We start from the raw sequence: 13,283 nt of genomic DNA on the forward strand, positions 1-13,283 counted from the left end.
AGGGACACATTAAAAATGGTCCCCTGTAGTGGGAAGGCTTCACTGAAAGAAAATGTCAGCTGGCTTTACAACCTTCCAGCGAGAACACGCACGATGAAGCCTAAATGCACGACATATTGTAAAGATCAGGCCTCTCGACCCTCCAATTTTCCTCCTTATCTGACATGCGTACTTTGAGAAACACTGCTCAGGTGTCCCAAAGAATCTAACTGGGTTCCATGGAAAACCCCATGTATCATCATTGCTATGTTTAGTGTTCTCCAGGAATAACGTGTTAAAATGACTTCACTGGACATTAATCTGAGCTGAGTTTCCATATGGTCACTGCCTTTATGGGCCCAGCATGCCAGATACTGGGCTGAGCAACGAGGTCACGAAGAGGGGACGGACAGGAGAGAATCAGTCCCTGGCCATGGAGTGGACTGTAATTAGGCAAAGATCTGATTTAGCCCATGCTTTTCAAGCTGCAGGTGGGACTTAGAGACACACACTTCGGGATGTGTGTGGATTTTATAAATTGTATTCCCTTTTGAGATCACAGTTAAGATCGTTCCTGAATTGCCCAGGGCCACAAAAGGAGGAGGTCACCAGATATGGTCAAAGCTAAGCTCAGAGCAGTTCACTTCCACGAAAGTTTGGACCTCACACATGTGTGTTACATGTTGGAAACACGGTGGATGTGTGAGATAGAGCTCGGCCCCAGCCAGCTCTCGTTGGAGAAATACCCAGCTCAATGAGCTTCTCATATGGTGCCAGACATATAACGACAGACATGCTAACGGGGGAAATCTAAACCAGCATTGTCTCTTGCCAGCTAGTTATATCAAGGGGCTATTCTGTGACCAGATGAAATAATATCCGAGAAGACTTTTTAAGGTTTTTGAATTATGGCCATTTTCAGGAAAGTCACAGTGTGATTCGCCCCCCGCCCCGCAAACCTCTTCTATAGTTTTAAAGTCACAGAGCTGCCTTTCTCTGCCCCTCCTCACCCCGCACTACTTCTCTGGGACAGAATCCTGGAACAGGAGCTCAAAGGTAGATGCAGGTCATCTATCCCCAGCTACTCGCCCCAGGAGGAGGCTTCTATATCTACTAGACTTCAGATTTAATTTCTGGGCAGAAATAATTATTCTAACTAGAATATGTTTATATGTAAAGCTGTCCTATTATACATCCAGTTTCCTGCTGGCTAAACATCCATTTGATAATCACCCCCTTGGAATTAATCCAAACTTGAAGATGGAGAAAAAGATTGCCAAGAATATGGGATGCGACCAAGGTCACAGAGCAGAAGTCAAGGAGTAGGATTGGTCTATTGTAACACTGAACGAGTTTAGTTCTTTATTATATTACTGGATAATTTCTCCCCTAGTCCCAAGTTCCAGGCCTTCGGCAGCATTGGACTTGTGCACCTTTCAAGTATCACGGGGAGAATCTAGGAGAAGTGTATTGGCCCAGTGCACAGTAGGGGAAAAAATATGTTAGAATAATTTATACACATTTGATTTTGTGGGCACAGCAGAGACTTTTACCGTAACCATTTTATATTCCAAGGAGACTCAATTTGCTTTAAGACATACCCATATGAATAAAAATTCTCTTATGCGCTGTTTGGCAAGCTGGATTTTAAATGTGGTGGAATACCTGTCAGTGAAATAGCATTGTTTTTTCTTGGAGAATTTTTATTTCAAAACCTCATCTATTTATGTATTATTAATCAACTTGAAAAGTGATGTCTCAGATAGCATCTCATTTCTCGCACACATTAACCTGCTTATGCAGGTGTAATTTCTCCTTTTATAAATGAGGACACTGAGTCTCAAAAGCAACTCCTCCAGTAGAAGGGTCTGGTCTTTTGAATTTAAAATCAGTATTTTCCCCTCATCATACACTGTCTAATAAGGCTTCACAAATTATAAGCATAAGTTCTCTGAATTTACTTTTTTCTACCAGCCCCCAGGAGAACATGAAATGAACCAAGTCACTTCGTGTACATGGTAACTTATATTGGGCAGGTTTGAAGCATAGATATAAGAAACATTGAAATATATAATAATTACCTCTGTGCATACTATGGTTTTTCTCCCCCTCCTGCCCCACTCACAGATGAGAAAACCAACGCACTCAACTTTACACAGAAGAGTCAGGTACTTTCTCATTCATATTTAATTCCAAGTTGTCTTATTTTACTTTTCTCCAACAAACTTATTTTTGAGTGTTGTTAAAATATGCAGACTCTGTGAATGTCCAACAGGAAAGCCCCTTTCCTCCCCAGACTGGCTATCTAGACAAGTATGGTTTTGTCTCTCTCACTAACGTGTCACACAATTTGAAATGAAGAAGAATACGGTGTTTAGCAATTCTGAATGGAGAACCTATTATTTTATGGGTAAAGTTTGGACCCAAGGGATTTAACCAATTACTTGAGCCATGTAGACACAGGAACTCAGGACTCACTAATGACTTGAATGTTGTCATAGAGAAGAAAGAATTCTAGATAGTTTCAAGATTAGTGGGACAGCTATGGCTTTCCATGGATTTGCCAGTTAGGAGAAAGGTTTGGGTTGGATTAACTTTAGATAAGATTAGTGACACAGATATTTTAAAAATGTCCCCACAGGCCGGTGATCATGGGGTGTTAGCCAAACTATGAGATGGCCGAGAACGTTTCACACAAACAGGCACATAAATCCCATTTTTTGATGTTTTCCAGATCTGCTGGTAATGTGTGGCTCATCCTGATAACCGTGCCTGAGCTTCCCACGTTCATTCTGCAAGAGCCTTCCAGGTTTCACAGTTGCTAAGGCAGTTGATCATTCAAGAAACTGAGCTGCTAACGGTGGTGATACCATCTTAAGATTTAAGAGCACTTTCAGGTAAAACTTCTAAGTTTCAACAACCAGAGAGATTTTTAAAAAATGGTTACTTATTCTTTTCTTTCTCTTTCCTCCCTCCCTCCCTCCCTCTCTCCCTTCCCCCCTCCCTCCATCCCTCCCTCTGTCCCCTCCAAGGCAGTGTGGTGTACTGTAAACGTCATGGACCTCGGGGACATCCACATCCATGTGCTTACCCCTCCTCCACCGCTGTGGACTGTGAAGCCTGGAGCAACTTACTGAACCTCATTCCCCCAATTTTTTTATGTCTCAAGTAGGGATAATAACACCTGCTCACTTTATAGAGTTATTATAAGGAATATCCTAGAATATTATGAGGACTATAATTAAAGTGCTTAGTATGGTACCTGGCAAAGAACTGATGCTCAGGAAACCTTGGACGGCTTCTAATTTCTCCCTCAACCAGTATTTACTGGGCATCCTGCATGAGCCAGTCAGCACACTGGAGGAGGGACATGAATAAGACAAGGAGTCTCAGCCTTTGAGAGCCTCACAGTCTAACAGCACTGGGTTGAATCAATATTTCACAGCCTGCATGAATAAAGAACTACATCTATAAACTTTGCAAGAATACTGAAAATAGGGGTGCCTGGGTGGTTTAGTTGTTAAGCATCTGCCTTCGGCTCAGGTCATGATCCCAGGGTCCTGGGATCGAGCCCTGCATCGGGCTCCCTGCTCAGCGGGAAGCCTGCCTCTTCCTCTCCAGCTCCCCCTGCTTGTGTTCCCTCTCTCGCTGTGTCTCTCTCTGTCAAATAAATAAATAAAATCTTTAAAAAAAAAGAATACTGAAAATAAGATTTGGTTTTTAAGTTATAACTTATGATTTTATTATCAAGAAACATTTATTGACCCAGACACTGTATGTGGCCACGTGTCCGATATCATGGTCACATCCTGATCTCCATGATCTAGATATATAAGGACTTAAAAACAAACGTAATTTTCATCACGACTTTGTTCTAAATAAGAGGACAAAGTAATCTATATTGGTGTGGTTTCTTGTTTGAACTACTGTATGAGCAAACACTGGAAGTATTTGGTCCCATGGGAATGCATATATGAAACCTAAATTATATACAAATTCAGGATCATTCATCCTAAAGAAATACTGAGAAAAGAATAAATTGACAGAAAACTGTATAGTTAGACAACTAATAGAAAAGGTAAATGTCCACATAACAGCATGCATTTTTTTTTACAAGATTTTATTTATTTGTTTGACAGAGAGAGACACAGCGAGAGAGGGAACACAAGCAGGGGGAGTGGGAGAGGGAGAAGCAGGCTTCCCGCGGAGCAGGGAGCCTGATGCGGGACTCGGTCCCAGGACCCTGGGATCATGACCTGAGCTGAAGGCAGACGCTCAACGACTGAGCCACCCAGGCGCCCCAACATCATGCATTTCTGATATGGGTTTCCAAAACCCCACTTTATCAAATGACACTAATATTTCCTAAGACCTCCCCTTAGAAAATTTCTGGAAAACTAATCTTGCTGTGATAAAAATGTAGCAGTCCTGTATTAATGAGGCTAATGAAATCTGCATGCATAACTAAATTCCATCTCAGTAGCCCCAAAACTTCCCTGCATGTGACCTGGCCTTAGATGATAGGATCCGCTTCATCACCCTTGAGAGAACGTTGCTTTATGGCAGTTCATGTCATCTGCCATGGGGAGCCCAGGACCCCCTATAGCCTAATTGCCATAGCATTGGACAAATCACGTTTTCTGACCTGATCTTAACTACCACCCGACTTCCACCCAGGCCACAAACTCTGGAGATCCTTTCACTGTGCCCTCGGGAACTCATGATCTATTCCTCAACTTTTCTGTATGTTCTCCTCTTCTCTTTGGTGCCTATTGGAAAGCTGGCTCTCCCTGTCCCCTCTGCAGCTCTCCCAAGTGGGGCTCATCCCTTGCTTCTCAGGGATGCTGTCAGACCATTCTCTCTGTCTACCCCGCACCATTCTCCCTCATTGCCTCCTTCCAGGGCCCTCTAGGTCACTCCAAGTCCATGGAGATTCTGGTCCGGGGTCACTCGCACTCCTCAGCATACCTCTGGCCATCCCTCTTGAGATTTCAGGATCCACAGAGATGCTCCTTCCAGCATTCTGGCCCCTGACTCCCACTCCTCTAATGATCCCATCTTCCACTCAACCTCAGCCACTCATTTCCATGGCCATGACCCTAGGCTGTGATTACCAAAGACTGTCTCCCCCTGTGAGTGTTAGTTTCAAACCTCTTGCTCTCCCGCAACCACCTCCTGCCTTTCCAGCTCGTTTCCTCTGACGCTGCAACTTCAACAACCCTGACACCTTTCCTGGATCCAGAAAGCCCTTCACCAGGTCCTAGTTCCCACCTCTCTCATACCCTCACTCCTCCTCTCTCTCAGCTGGCATTCTGTGGCCAGCCATTGCCATCATCATCAGACCCTTACACACGCTGTCAGTTCCCTTGTGCTTGGTTTACGTTATGGCACTCAGTCGACTTGGTCTCAATCCTGATTAAGCCCAGCTCTGCCCATGAAGCTGCAGGTGGCTTAGGGGAAAACACAAGCAACCGTAACACATCTTCCTTTAACATCACAATCCCTGACCCCACGGGGGCTCTTCATACTGGCCAACTGTACTCCCCCTACTCCATCCATTCTTCCATCTCACGCCCATCTTTTACCTGCCTCTGGGCCATATGTTTCCCTCCTCTCGACGAGCTACTATGGATTCCATCCTCCCAGCCCTTGGGATTCTATCACTTGCCATCATAGCAAGCCCTCCTTTTCCCTTTGCCTGAAATCCCTCTACTCTGCTTCACTGCCCAGTCCTATCACCAGCTGGTGCACTAATGCTCAGGGGTGCCGACCTTCTCTGTGTGGCCCTGTATTAGCAGGAAGTCTGCAGCCGTGATCTCAAGACTGGGATAGCCACCAATAGGACCTACTCCCTGGGGGAGAACTATACTTGGACTCCAGCAGAGAGGACAGGTTCAACTTCCCCCAAGTGCATCATATGGTGGAAGTATTTTATACCTCCTGACTTGATGGACCGTCAGAGCTGGAAAGACACTAAGAACGTAGAAATCACACCAAAGTTCCAATTATGGAATCTGAGAGGCCAAGTAACCTGTGATGCTCTGTTAAGTATCTTGTTATCTTAAATATCTTTTGGTTGCTTTTTTTTTTTTGGCAACTAGAAAAATAATGTGGAACTTTTGAAAGGATGTGCCAGTGACCAAAGGCATTTTACCCCAGTTACTTGGTGTTCTGTAAACTAAATAAGCATTACAGTACAAATCCAAACAAATATCCAAAAGAAGAAGGTAAAATTTTCAGGTAGAAAGAGATGTTCTGGTTAAGAGCTAGACAGTCATGTGCGTTTGCCTAGTTCCAGCACTAACTAGCTGTGAGCCTGCAGAATGTATTCATCTCCTGGCTCCTCACTTTCCCATTTTTGAAGCGGGAGGAAGCAATGGGATTGTGGCCATTCTGAGGGTAGGTGTCATCTTCACAGGCCAGCGCTCTGTCCCTAGCTCGGAGTTCACATTCATGTCATAAGAGACTCCTTCCATTGACTCTTACTTTTAGCTCCTACTCTTGGTTCTTCCCCTCTTCAGACAGTATTTTCAAGTAGCCTTGTTTCTCTTGCTTACAGCACTGTGACTCCTCATTCATTTGTCTCCCCTTCTAACAGAAATGGGCGAACCCATCAGCCTGGGTCACCTGGAAGACTAAAGGAGAACAGAAATGGATTGAACTGATAATCAACTCTTGCTTTTCCATTTTTCTGTATCCACCTACAGTGATGGTTAAATGGGACTTAAAATCCAATAGATTCCATTTCTTTTGAAAAACCTTGAACTTGGTGCCCCTCACACTGCTGGCCTTCTAAAGTGCATTATCTATTACCTTGACTTAGATTTAAAACCAATGATTAATCTGTCAAGTCTTGAATGGTTTCCTGAAAGCCTCCTTGGTTAGGTAGATGCAAGTAATACTCATAAACCCAAGAGCAGCAAGGGCACCACAATCCCGTTTCTTTACATTAAAAAGTAAAGAATTTATTTCTATTCTAGGATACATGAGCCAAAAGGAGCAGGACAGAAAAATGTGGCTTCCTTATATGTATTCTTAGTTTGAACTGGTTTCAATCATTCCCTACAGTACCAGCCAACAGAAAAAGGATATGTCATGAACCTTAATTATTTTTTTGGGCTATCCAGGATCTAAATCTCTATTGTATGTTTGGAAAATTACCCAGTATGCCAGACTAGCTAACTGCTCACCAACTTTTTACTTTTACTTTTTCTCCTGGGTACTCAGCTAGATAACATCTCCTAGCTTCTCTTACAGCTATGTCACTTCTAAACAATAGAATATAAGAACAGATGATGTATTCCAGGTTTAGGCCTGTCCCAAAACAATCTTTCAGGCAATCCTCCACTCCCTGCCAGCTTCATGTTGAAGCTCAGAGTGACCTCAAAAGCAATGTGCTAGGGACTAGGCAGAGCTTCTATTAGCCAGGATCCTCGATGGTGTGGAAGGGAACCATCCCCTACCCCCACCACCTCCTCTCAATGATCGGATTCTATGTAAGTTCAAAAAGAAACATCTGTTGTGTCAGTCACAGAGATCTGGGACTTAACTATGACAGCAGCTAGCATGACTTCAACCAACGTACTCATATGATGAGTCCTGGCAAGAGGCAGTGGTAATCTTCTGCTCTGGGAACTAAGAACTTAGACACCCTCTTTCCAAGCCGCCCTTGCATCTACAGCATATGCATGTGGTCTCTGCTTCATCCATGAGCTGCACCCCAGACTTTGACTAATGCACTGGTGACACAAAGAAGCAGATGCATGGGATGTATTCTGTAAGGGAGGTGGTGGCAGGGGCTCTTCATCCAGATTCAGGGGGTAGCAGTGGCAGGGGCAGCATCCAGGATCCAGGATCATAGTGTCAATAAAGTGAGGGTAGTGCCCAGGTCCCCAGGATGTGACTGCTTCATGAGATCAGTGCTGTGGTGTGATTTTAGACATGGCTCTTGACTTACAGCCACCAAGCCTGCTTTTCCAGCCTTCTCAGAAAGTCTGTGTCCCGTGGAGTATCTTCCAATAAACCCTTCTCCTGGTTAAGTTCCCTAGAGTTGATTTCTGTTGCTTGCAATTAAAAACTCCTATTGATACAACTGCATCCCTTGCAGTGAGAAATGGACAGGTGGACTTCTTGCTCCCTGGCCATGGGAGGTTGTCTTCCTCTTCCTCCAGGGTGTGTTATTCATTTCCTAGACTCAGTCTGTGCCGTGAGCAGCTCACATTTCCACTGACAGCTCAGTGTGCTTCAGAGAGGAGAACCAGCACAGCTGGGTTTTGACTGCCCTAGGTCATACTGAAGTAGGTCAAAATTGACCAAAATAAAGCCTGCTATTTGGGAAAATAGGGAATTGAAGAAAAAAGTGAACCACTGAAGGGGTATCTTAGAAAAATACTCAAGGAGGAGAAAGAAAACAAGATCTTCCCTGGGAATACTGTAATATATATTGCAAAAAGATATAAAAAGGAAGAGTCATTTTAGGTCAACTGGATCCCTCCTGCAACTAAAATGTAACTTAGATTTTTGTCCTGCTCTCTTAATAGCGCCGTGTTCCAATCTACAGCAGAACTAGGTCAAAGAAAATATATGGCACAGGAGTGAGCACTATCGGGGCAGGTTAACTGGCGTTTTGTTCCCAAGACATCATTACTAGGCTTAGGCCATTCTTATAGGCAGGTTACATTTCTCCTGTGGTTGGCAGGAGGGAGAAAAATCACCTAGGGGAGACCCTCCTGGGCAGTCTCCCCGAACACAACTGCCTCTGTCTCAGGCCCGAGCACACGCATGTCAGCTCTGAGCCTCCTTCCGGGTTCTCCTGAGGCAGCTTCGGGAGTCTGGTGTGTTGTTCCAAGACTGGCCCCCAGTGACTCCTGCTGTGTGACAGGGTCATTTTCTACCACACGAATTGGAGCTGTCCTTGGGGATGGCTTTTGCCAATAGGGCATGGTGGGAGTGACATGGTGCCTGCCCCAGAGACTGGGCCATAAGGGCCTTTCAGTGGCCATGTTCCCCCTTTGGAACATCGAGACCACCCAGACCACACCTAGTCCAGCCCCCTAGACACTGAGCAGCACCCGGAGGACAGCCACGGGGCCAGAGTAGCCAGCTCCAGCTGAAGCACCTCGGACCTTCCAGCCTGGTTCATCTTCCAGCTGAAGGCAGCTACCTGAGGAACCCAGGGTGAGCACAGCAGAAGAACCACCAGCCACCCACACAACAGTGTAAAAGAAGACATCCTTGTTGTCTTAAACCATTACGTTTTGTGACGGCTGGTTACGCCCTCCAAAATGGTATGGGGCGAAGCCCAAACACTCAGGGTGGTGGGTCAAGAAGAACGCCTGTTTGTGATATGCGGGGCTCACAGGCAAAGTACTGCACACTTCTAACGTCCAGTTAACTTGGAAGCCTTTAAACTCAAGCATCAGTTTGCCAAAGGAGCTGTAAGTCATATAGCACTTGTGATAGAAGCTCTAACTCAGGTTCAACCAGGCTCACTTTAAAAGTTCTTCCTTTGAATTCCAGGAAAACCTAAAAGCTCTCAAAATAGACAAGTCTGTTGCGTTATTGTACTACCTCCTGCAGCATTTTCTAGCATTTGTGCAAAATTTCAGGGAAAACACAGCTTCTCCGTTTATTCTGCAGAATTGGATCACTACTCCCTTGGCCCAATAACCTTTTCCAAAATAAGTTCCCTGAATTCAATTCCTAAAATTTGTAAGGATGCACAGAATACATGCTTAAACCACAGAACCCACCAATCTAAAAAAAAAAAAAATCTCTTTTGTACAAACTTATTTAGGAATGCTAATACAAGTAACAGATATTCACAAAACTAATGCTTAGCACCAAAAGGCTTGGTTAAAGAGTTAGGTAATTGTGTTAAAAATATAAAATAATGGCAATTTGTTCTTGGCTAAAAGGTGTGTTTTTGTCACTGTGAGGTCCTGGATGGTGATGACCCGGCTCCTAATCATCTTTCCAGCATTGTCTGGGACCCCTTTCTCCCAAACCACCTGGAAACCACATCTGGCTACTTTGCACCTCTTTATCATCATGTGCTCTCCTCTCCCCTCCAACTGCAGCCTCTCCCCTGCCAAGCTGACCCACAGTCCAGTCTGATCCCAGTGCCTCTTCTCTGGTCCCTGTGGGGCCCCATGCTTGGCACTGCCATGATGCTTATTGCTCAGTATGTGTCTCTTGTCGGCAAGGCTCCAAGCTCCTTAAGGTGGGGCCCTGCACTTTTGTATTCACAGCACCTAGCCCAGTGCTTGATAAATATCTTCTGAATGACTATAAGGCTCTTAAGTCCAATTACATGACAGATCCACTTAGATGAATCAAGGGCATTTAAAAAGTAAATATCCAACATGGAGCCCTTGATGACACTCTCAAACCCAAAAGTGCCTTTCTTCCTCCAGGCTTCCCAGTCTCAGGAAAGGCACCTCTGTCCACCCAGGTGCTCAACCTGGAAACTGGGGAGCATGCTGAGCCTCCTCTTTCCCGCACTCCCCAACGCTGAGCCCAGCCCTTCCCACCTCTAAATCTCCCTGTACTTCTCTGTCTCCCCCTCCTCTCCTGTTTGGGTGACTACGAGACACTCCTAATGGCTCCCCATTATGCACAGAATAAATGCAGCCTCTCGCCCTGGCCGGGAGGCCCCACATGCCTGGGCTCCCACCCCATCCTGTGCCACGCTGCTGCCGGCCTGCTAGATAGCTCTGGTCACATCAGGGTTCCCCGCTCATCCACGTAGCACTCAGAAGCTCCTAGCCCACAACATCCTTCTTCCTGTTCACCTTCCCTGGCCGCCCCATCTAATGTAGCAGCATCTCAGCCCCGCCCTCTGCAGTGATCATGGTCACAGACTGGATTTGCTTCCTTCATAGCACTTTCCACCATTGTTATTAGTTTGCTCATTTGTTGACTTGTTTGTTTTCCACATCTCCCACTGAAGGTCAACACCACAAGGGTAAGAGTCTTTCAGGTCACATGCCCACAGCACCTCCAGCATTAGAACTCGGCCAGACACAGAGGAGGTGTTAGAAAAACATGTACTGAATGAGGGAATAACCAAAGAACACAGGAGAAAGGCCCATGAGCACATCTATTATGCTAATCCCTGCGCGCTCCACCACTCAGCTCCAACAGCGTATTAATGGGAAAACTAGGGTCATGCTTTCAAGATTCAGGTCAACTCAATAACCGCAAAGCAATAAGTATCCACTTCGTGCCCGCATATACATGACCTCATTTAAGTCACACAACTTTATGAGGCCGCCATTCTTCTTCTTTTCTCATCGTATAGTTGAAGAGAAAAAGCTAGACACGGAACGATGGCCCACTACAGACCACAACACCTGAAACCCACAGAAGTAGGTTCTGTTTCAGGCCTGGCTGACCCCACATAGAGCCCACGCATGCTCCACAACCTCCTGTCACTTCTGAGCTTTTCCCAGAAAGATTAAAACCGAAGTTTTGACTCGCCACGCCAAAGGTTTACATCAGACGACACGTTTCACCTCGTTACTCCCTCAGATGACTGGGATGTGTCTATATCAGAATACACAAATAAAGGCAGGTGTAACCAGCTCCCTCATCCTCCATCTATAGGACAAGCATTAAATTCTTGCTCTTTCATGGCATCTTCTCATGAAAGCTTTGCACGATAATTAATTGAGGCAACCGGCTTCCAACACCTTCCACAATGAAGAGATTCTTACCTCGAAATTCCAGTCCTCGAAGCTGAAAGGTGACAAGACCATTTCCAATTTCAATCAGGTGAACAAAAGCGTTGAGGTAGTCGGAGGCCAAAATAAAGCAATCGCCAGAGCTGTAGTTACCCCATCGACCAAGAACTAAGTCTCCACACAGGGACTCCTGCAGGGCCCTTGTCAGGTGCTCATAAAAGATGGAATTAAGATTGTTGTCATCATTCCCTAAAGACAGAACAAGAAATAAGATCAGTGGGTACTTACTCCTATACACGCAGACCTAGGAAACTATGAGTTGTCATTTGGTCAAGGGTAAATCAGGCTTTTTAGATGCTTTGCCCATTTTTGTTGACTTTGTGAGACCCTCTTATTTTTTTTCCTTTATCATCTTTCTGGGCAGTCTCCTCTATACAGATAGATTAAATTATTGTCTTAATGCAGATGACTTACAAATTCATACCTCCAGGTAAGGTCTCTTGTCTTAAGCTCTAGACCTGTGGACCTACTTGTTCACTTAACATCTGTTCTTGTATGTCTCAAATGCTCCACATCTCAGCATGCCCAGGTCGGGCCCCCTTCTGTTGCCTAATTCAGCAATTGGTACCACCACCCAGACAGCCATAACCCAGGGATCTCTGTTCCCACTCCTTCACACGCCAGCCTCTCAATTTTACTTTCTTCAATATTTTTTGCATCTTTCTACCCTTCCCCATTTGCATTACCCCTACCTTATTCCAAGCTGCATTATTTCTCACGTGGGCAGCCACACTAGTCTTATGACTCCCCAGTGCATCTTCATTAGGACCTACCGCCTCACCTATTCCCTACAATTCAGCCAGAATGAGCTTTTCAAATTGAGAAGTTGAATGTGCTATCTAGGACCCCTCAACCCCATCACCTTCTAGCCCTTAGTGGTTTTTCAGTGCTCTTAAGATAGAAACAAGTCTTCTTTGCATCACCTATAATAGGATCCCATATAATTTAGCATTCCCAGGTAAAAGCTGGGACAGTCATAGGCGTAAGTTAGGAGCAAACCTAGGATATATGGACACACAAGGGGCACGTGGGATCTGCTCCCTATTTCAATCTCCATCCTCACTTCACACAAACATCCTCCTCCCTTCTCCCTTATGCCCAGCATAGAACTTCTTCCAGTGGAGGGACTCACGTGCCCTTCCCACCCTGGGCCTTTGTAGACACAAATCTTTCTGCCTGGGTTGCTCTTCCATTCCTCTATGGCTTTTGAACACTTACTATTCTTCAGACCTCATCTTAATGGCTACTTCAGGGAAGCCTCCACCGACCACTTTGCTGGGCCAAATCCCCTATTACTGGCTCTCAGCACCATGATCCTCAGCTCTGAAGCACTTGTCACAGTTGGAATCTGACTTTCGGTTTTTGTGTATATATAGTTATTTGATTCACATTTGATTTTTTCCAATGCAGTGGAGAAAGTAAAGAGAAGAAGACATGACATGAAGGAAGACAGATCTATGTCTGAATTTGCTTATTTCTGTGTCCCAACACTGGCAGAAGTCCTAATGTGCAAAAGGGACTAACTAAATATCTGTTGAATCATAGATAACACCATAGGTC

At 45.1% G+C, this 13,283-nt stretch overlaps 1 protein-coding gene across 3 annotated transcripts in view; it reads right to left on the bottom strand.

The window, feature by feature from the left end:
* Positions 1–13,283, bottom strand: part of PCNX2 (pecanex 2) — a 304,545-nt gene that overhangs the window by 43,353 nt on the left and 247,909 nt on the right. For all 3 annotated transcript variants that reach the window (XM_032430306.1, XM_032430305.1, XM_032430304.1), the window contains one exon: positions 11,697–11,912. In XM_032430306.1, coding sequence (XP_032286197.1) covers positions 11,697–11,912 — 216 coding nt within the window. The remainder of the gene's footprint in view (positions 1–11,696; positions 11,913–13,283) is intronic.

The sequence above is a fragment of the Phoca vitulina genome, unplaced genomic scaffold (genome assembly GCF_004348235.1).
Source record: "Phoca vitulina isolate PV1807 unplaced genomic scaffold, GSC_HSeal_1.0 scaffold43, whole genome shotgun sequence".
NCBI classification, from domain to species: domain Eukaryota; kingdom Metazoa; phylum Chordata; class Mammalia; order Carnivora; family Phocidae; genus Phoca; species Phoca vitulina.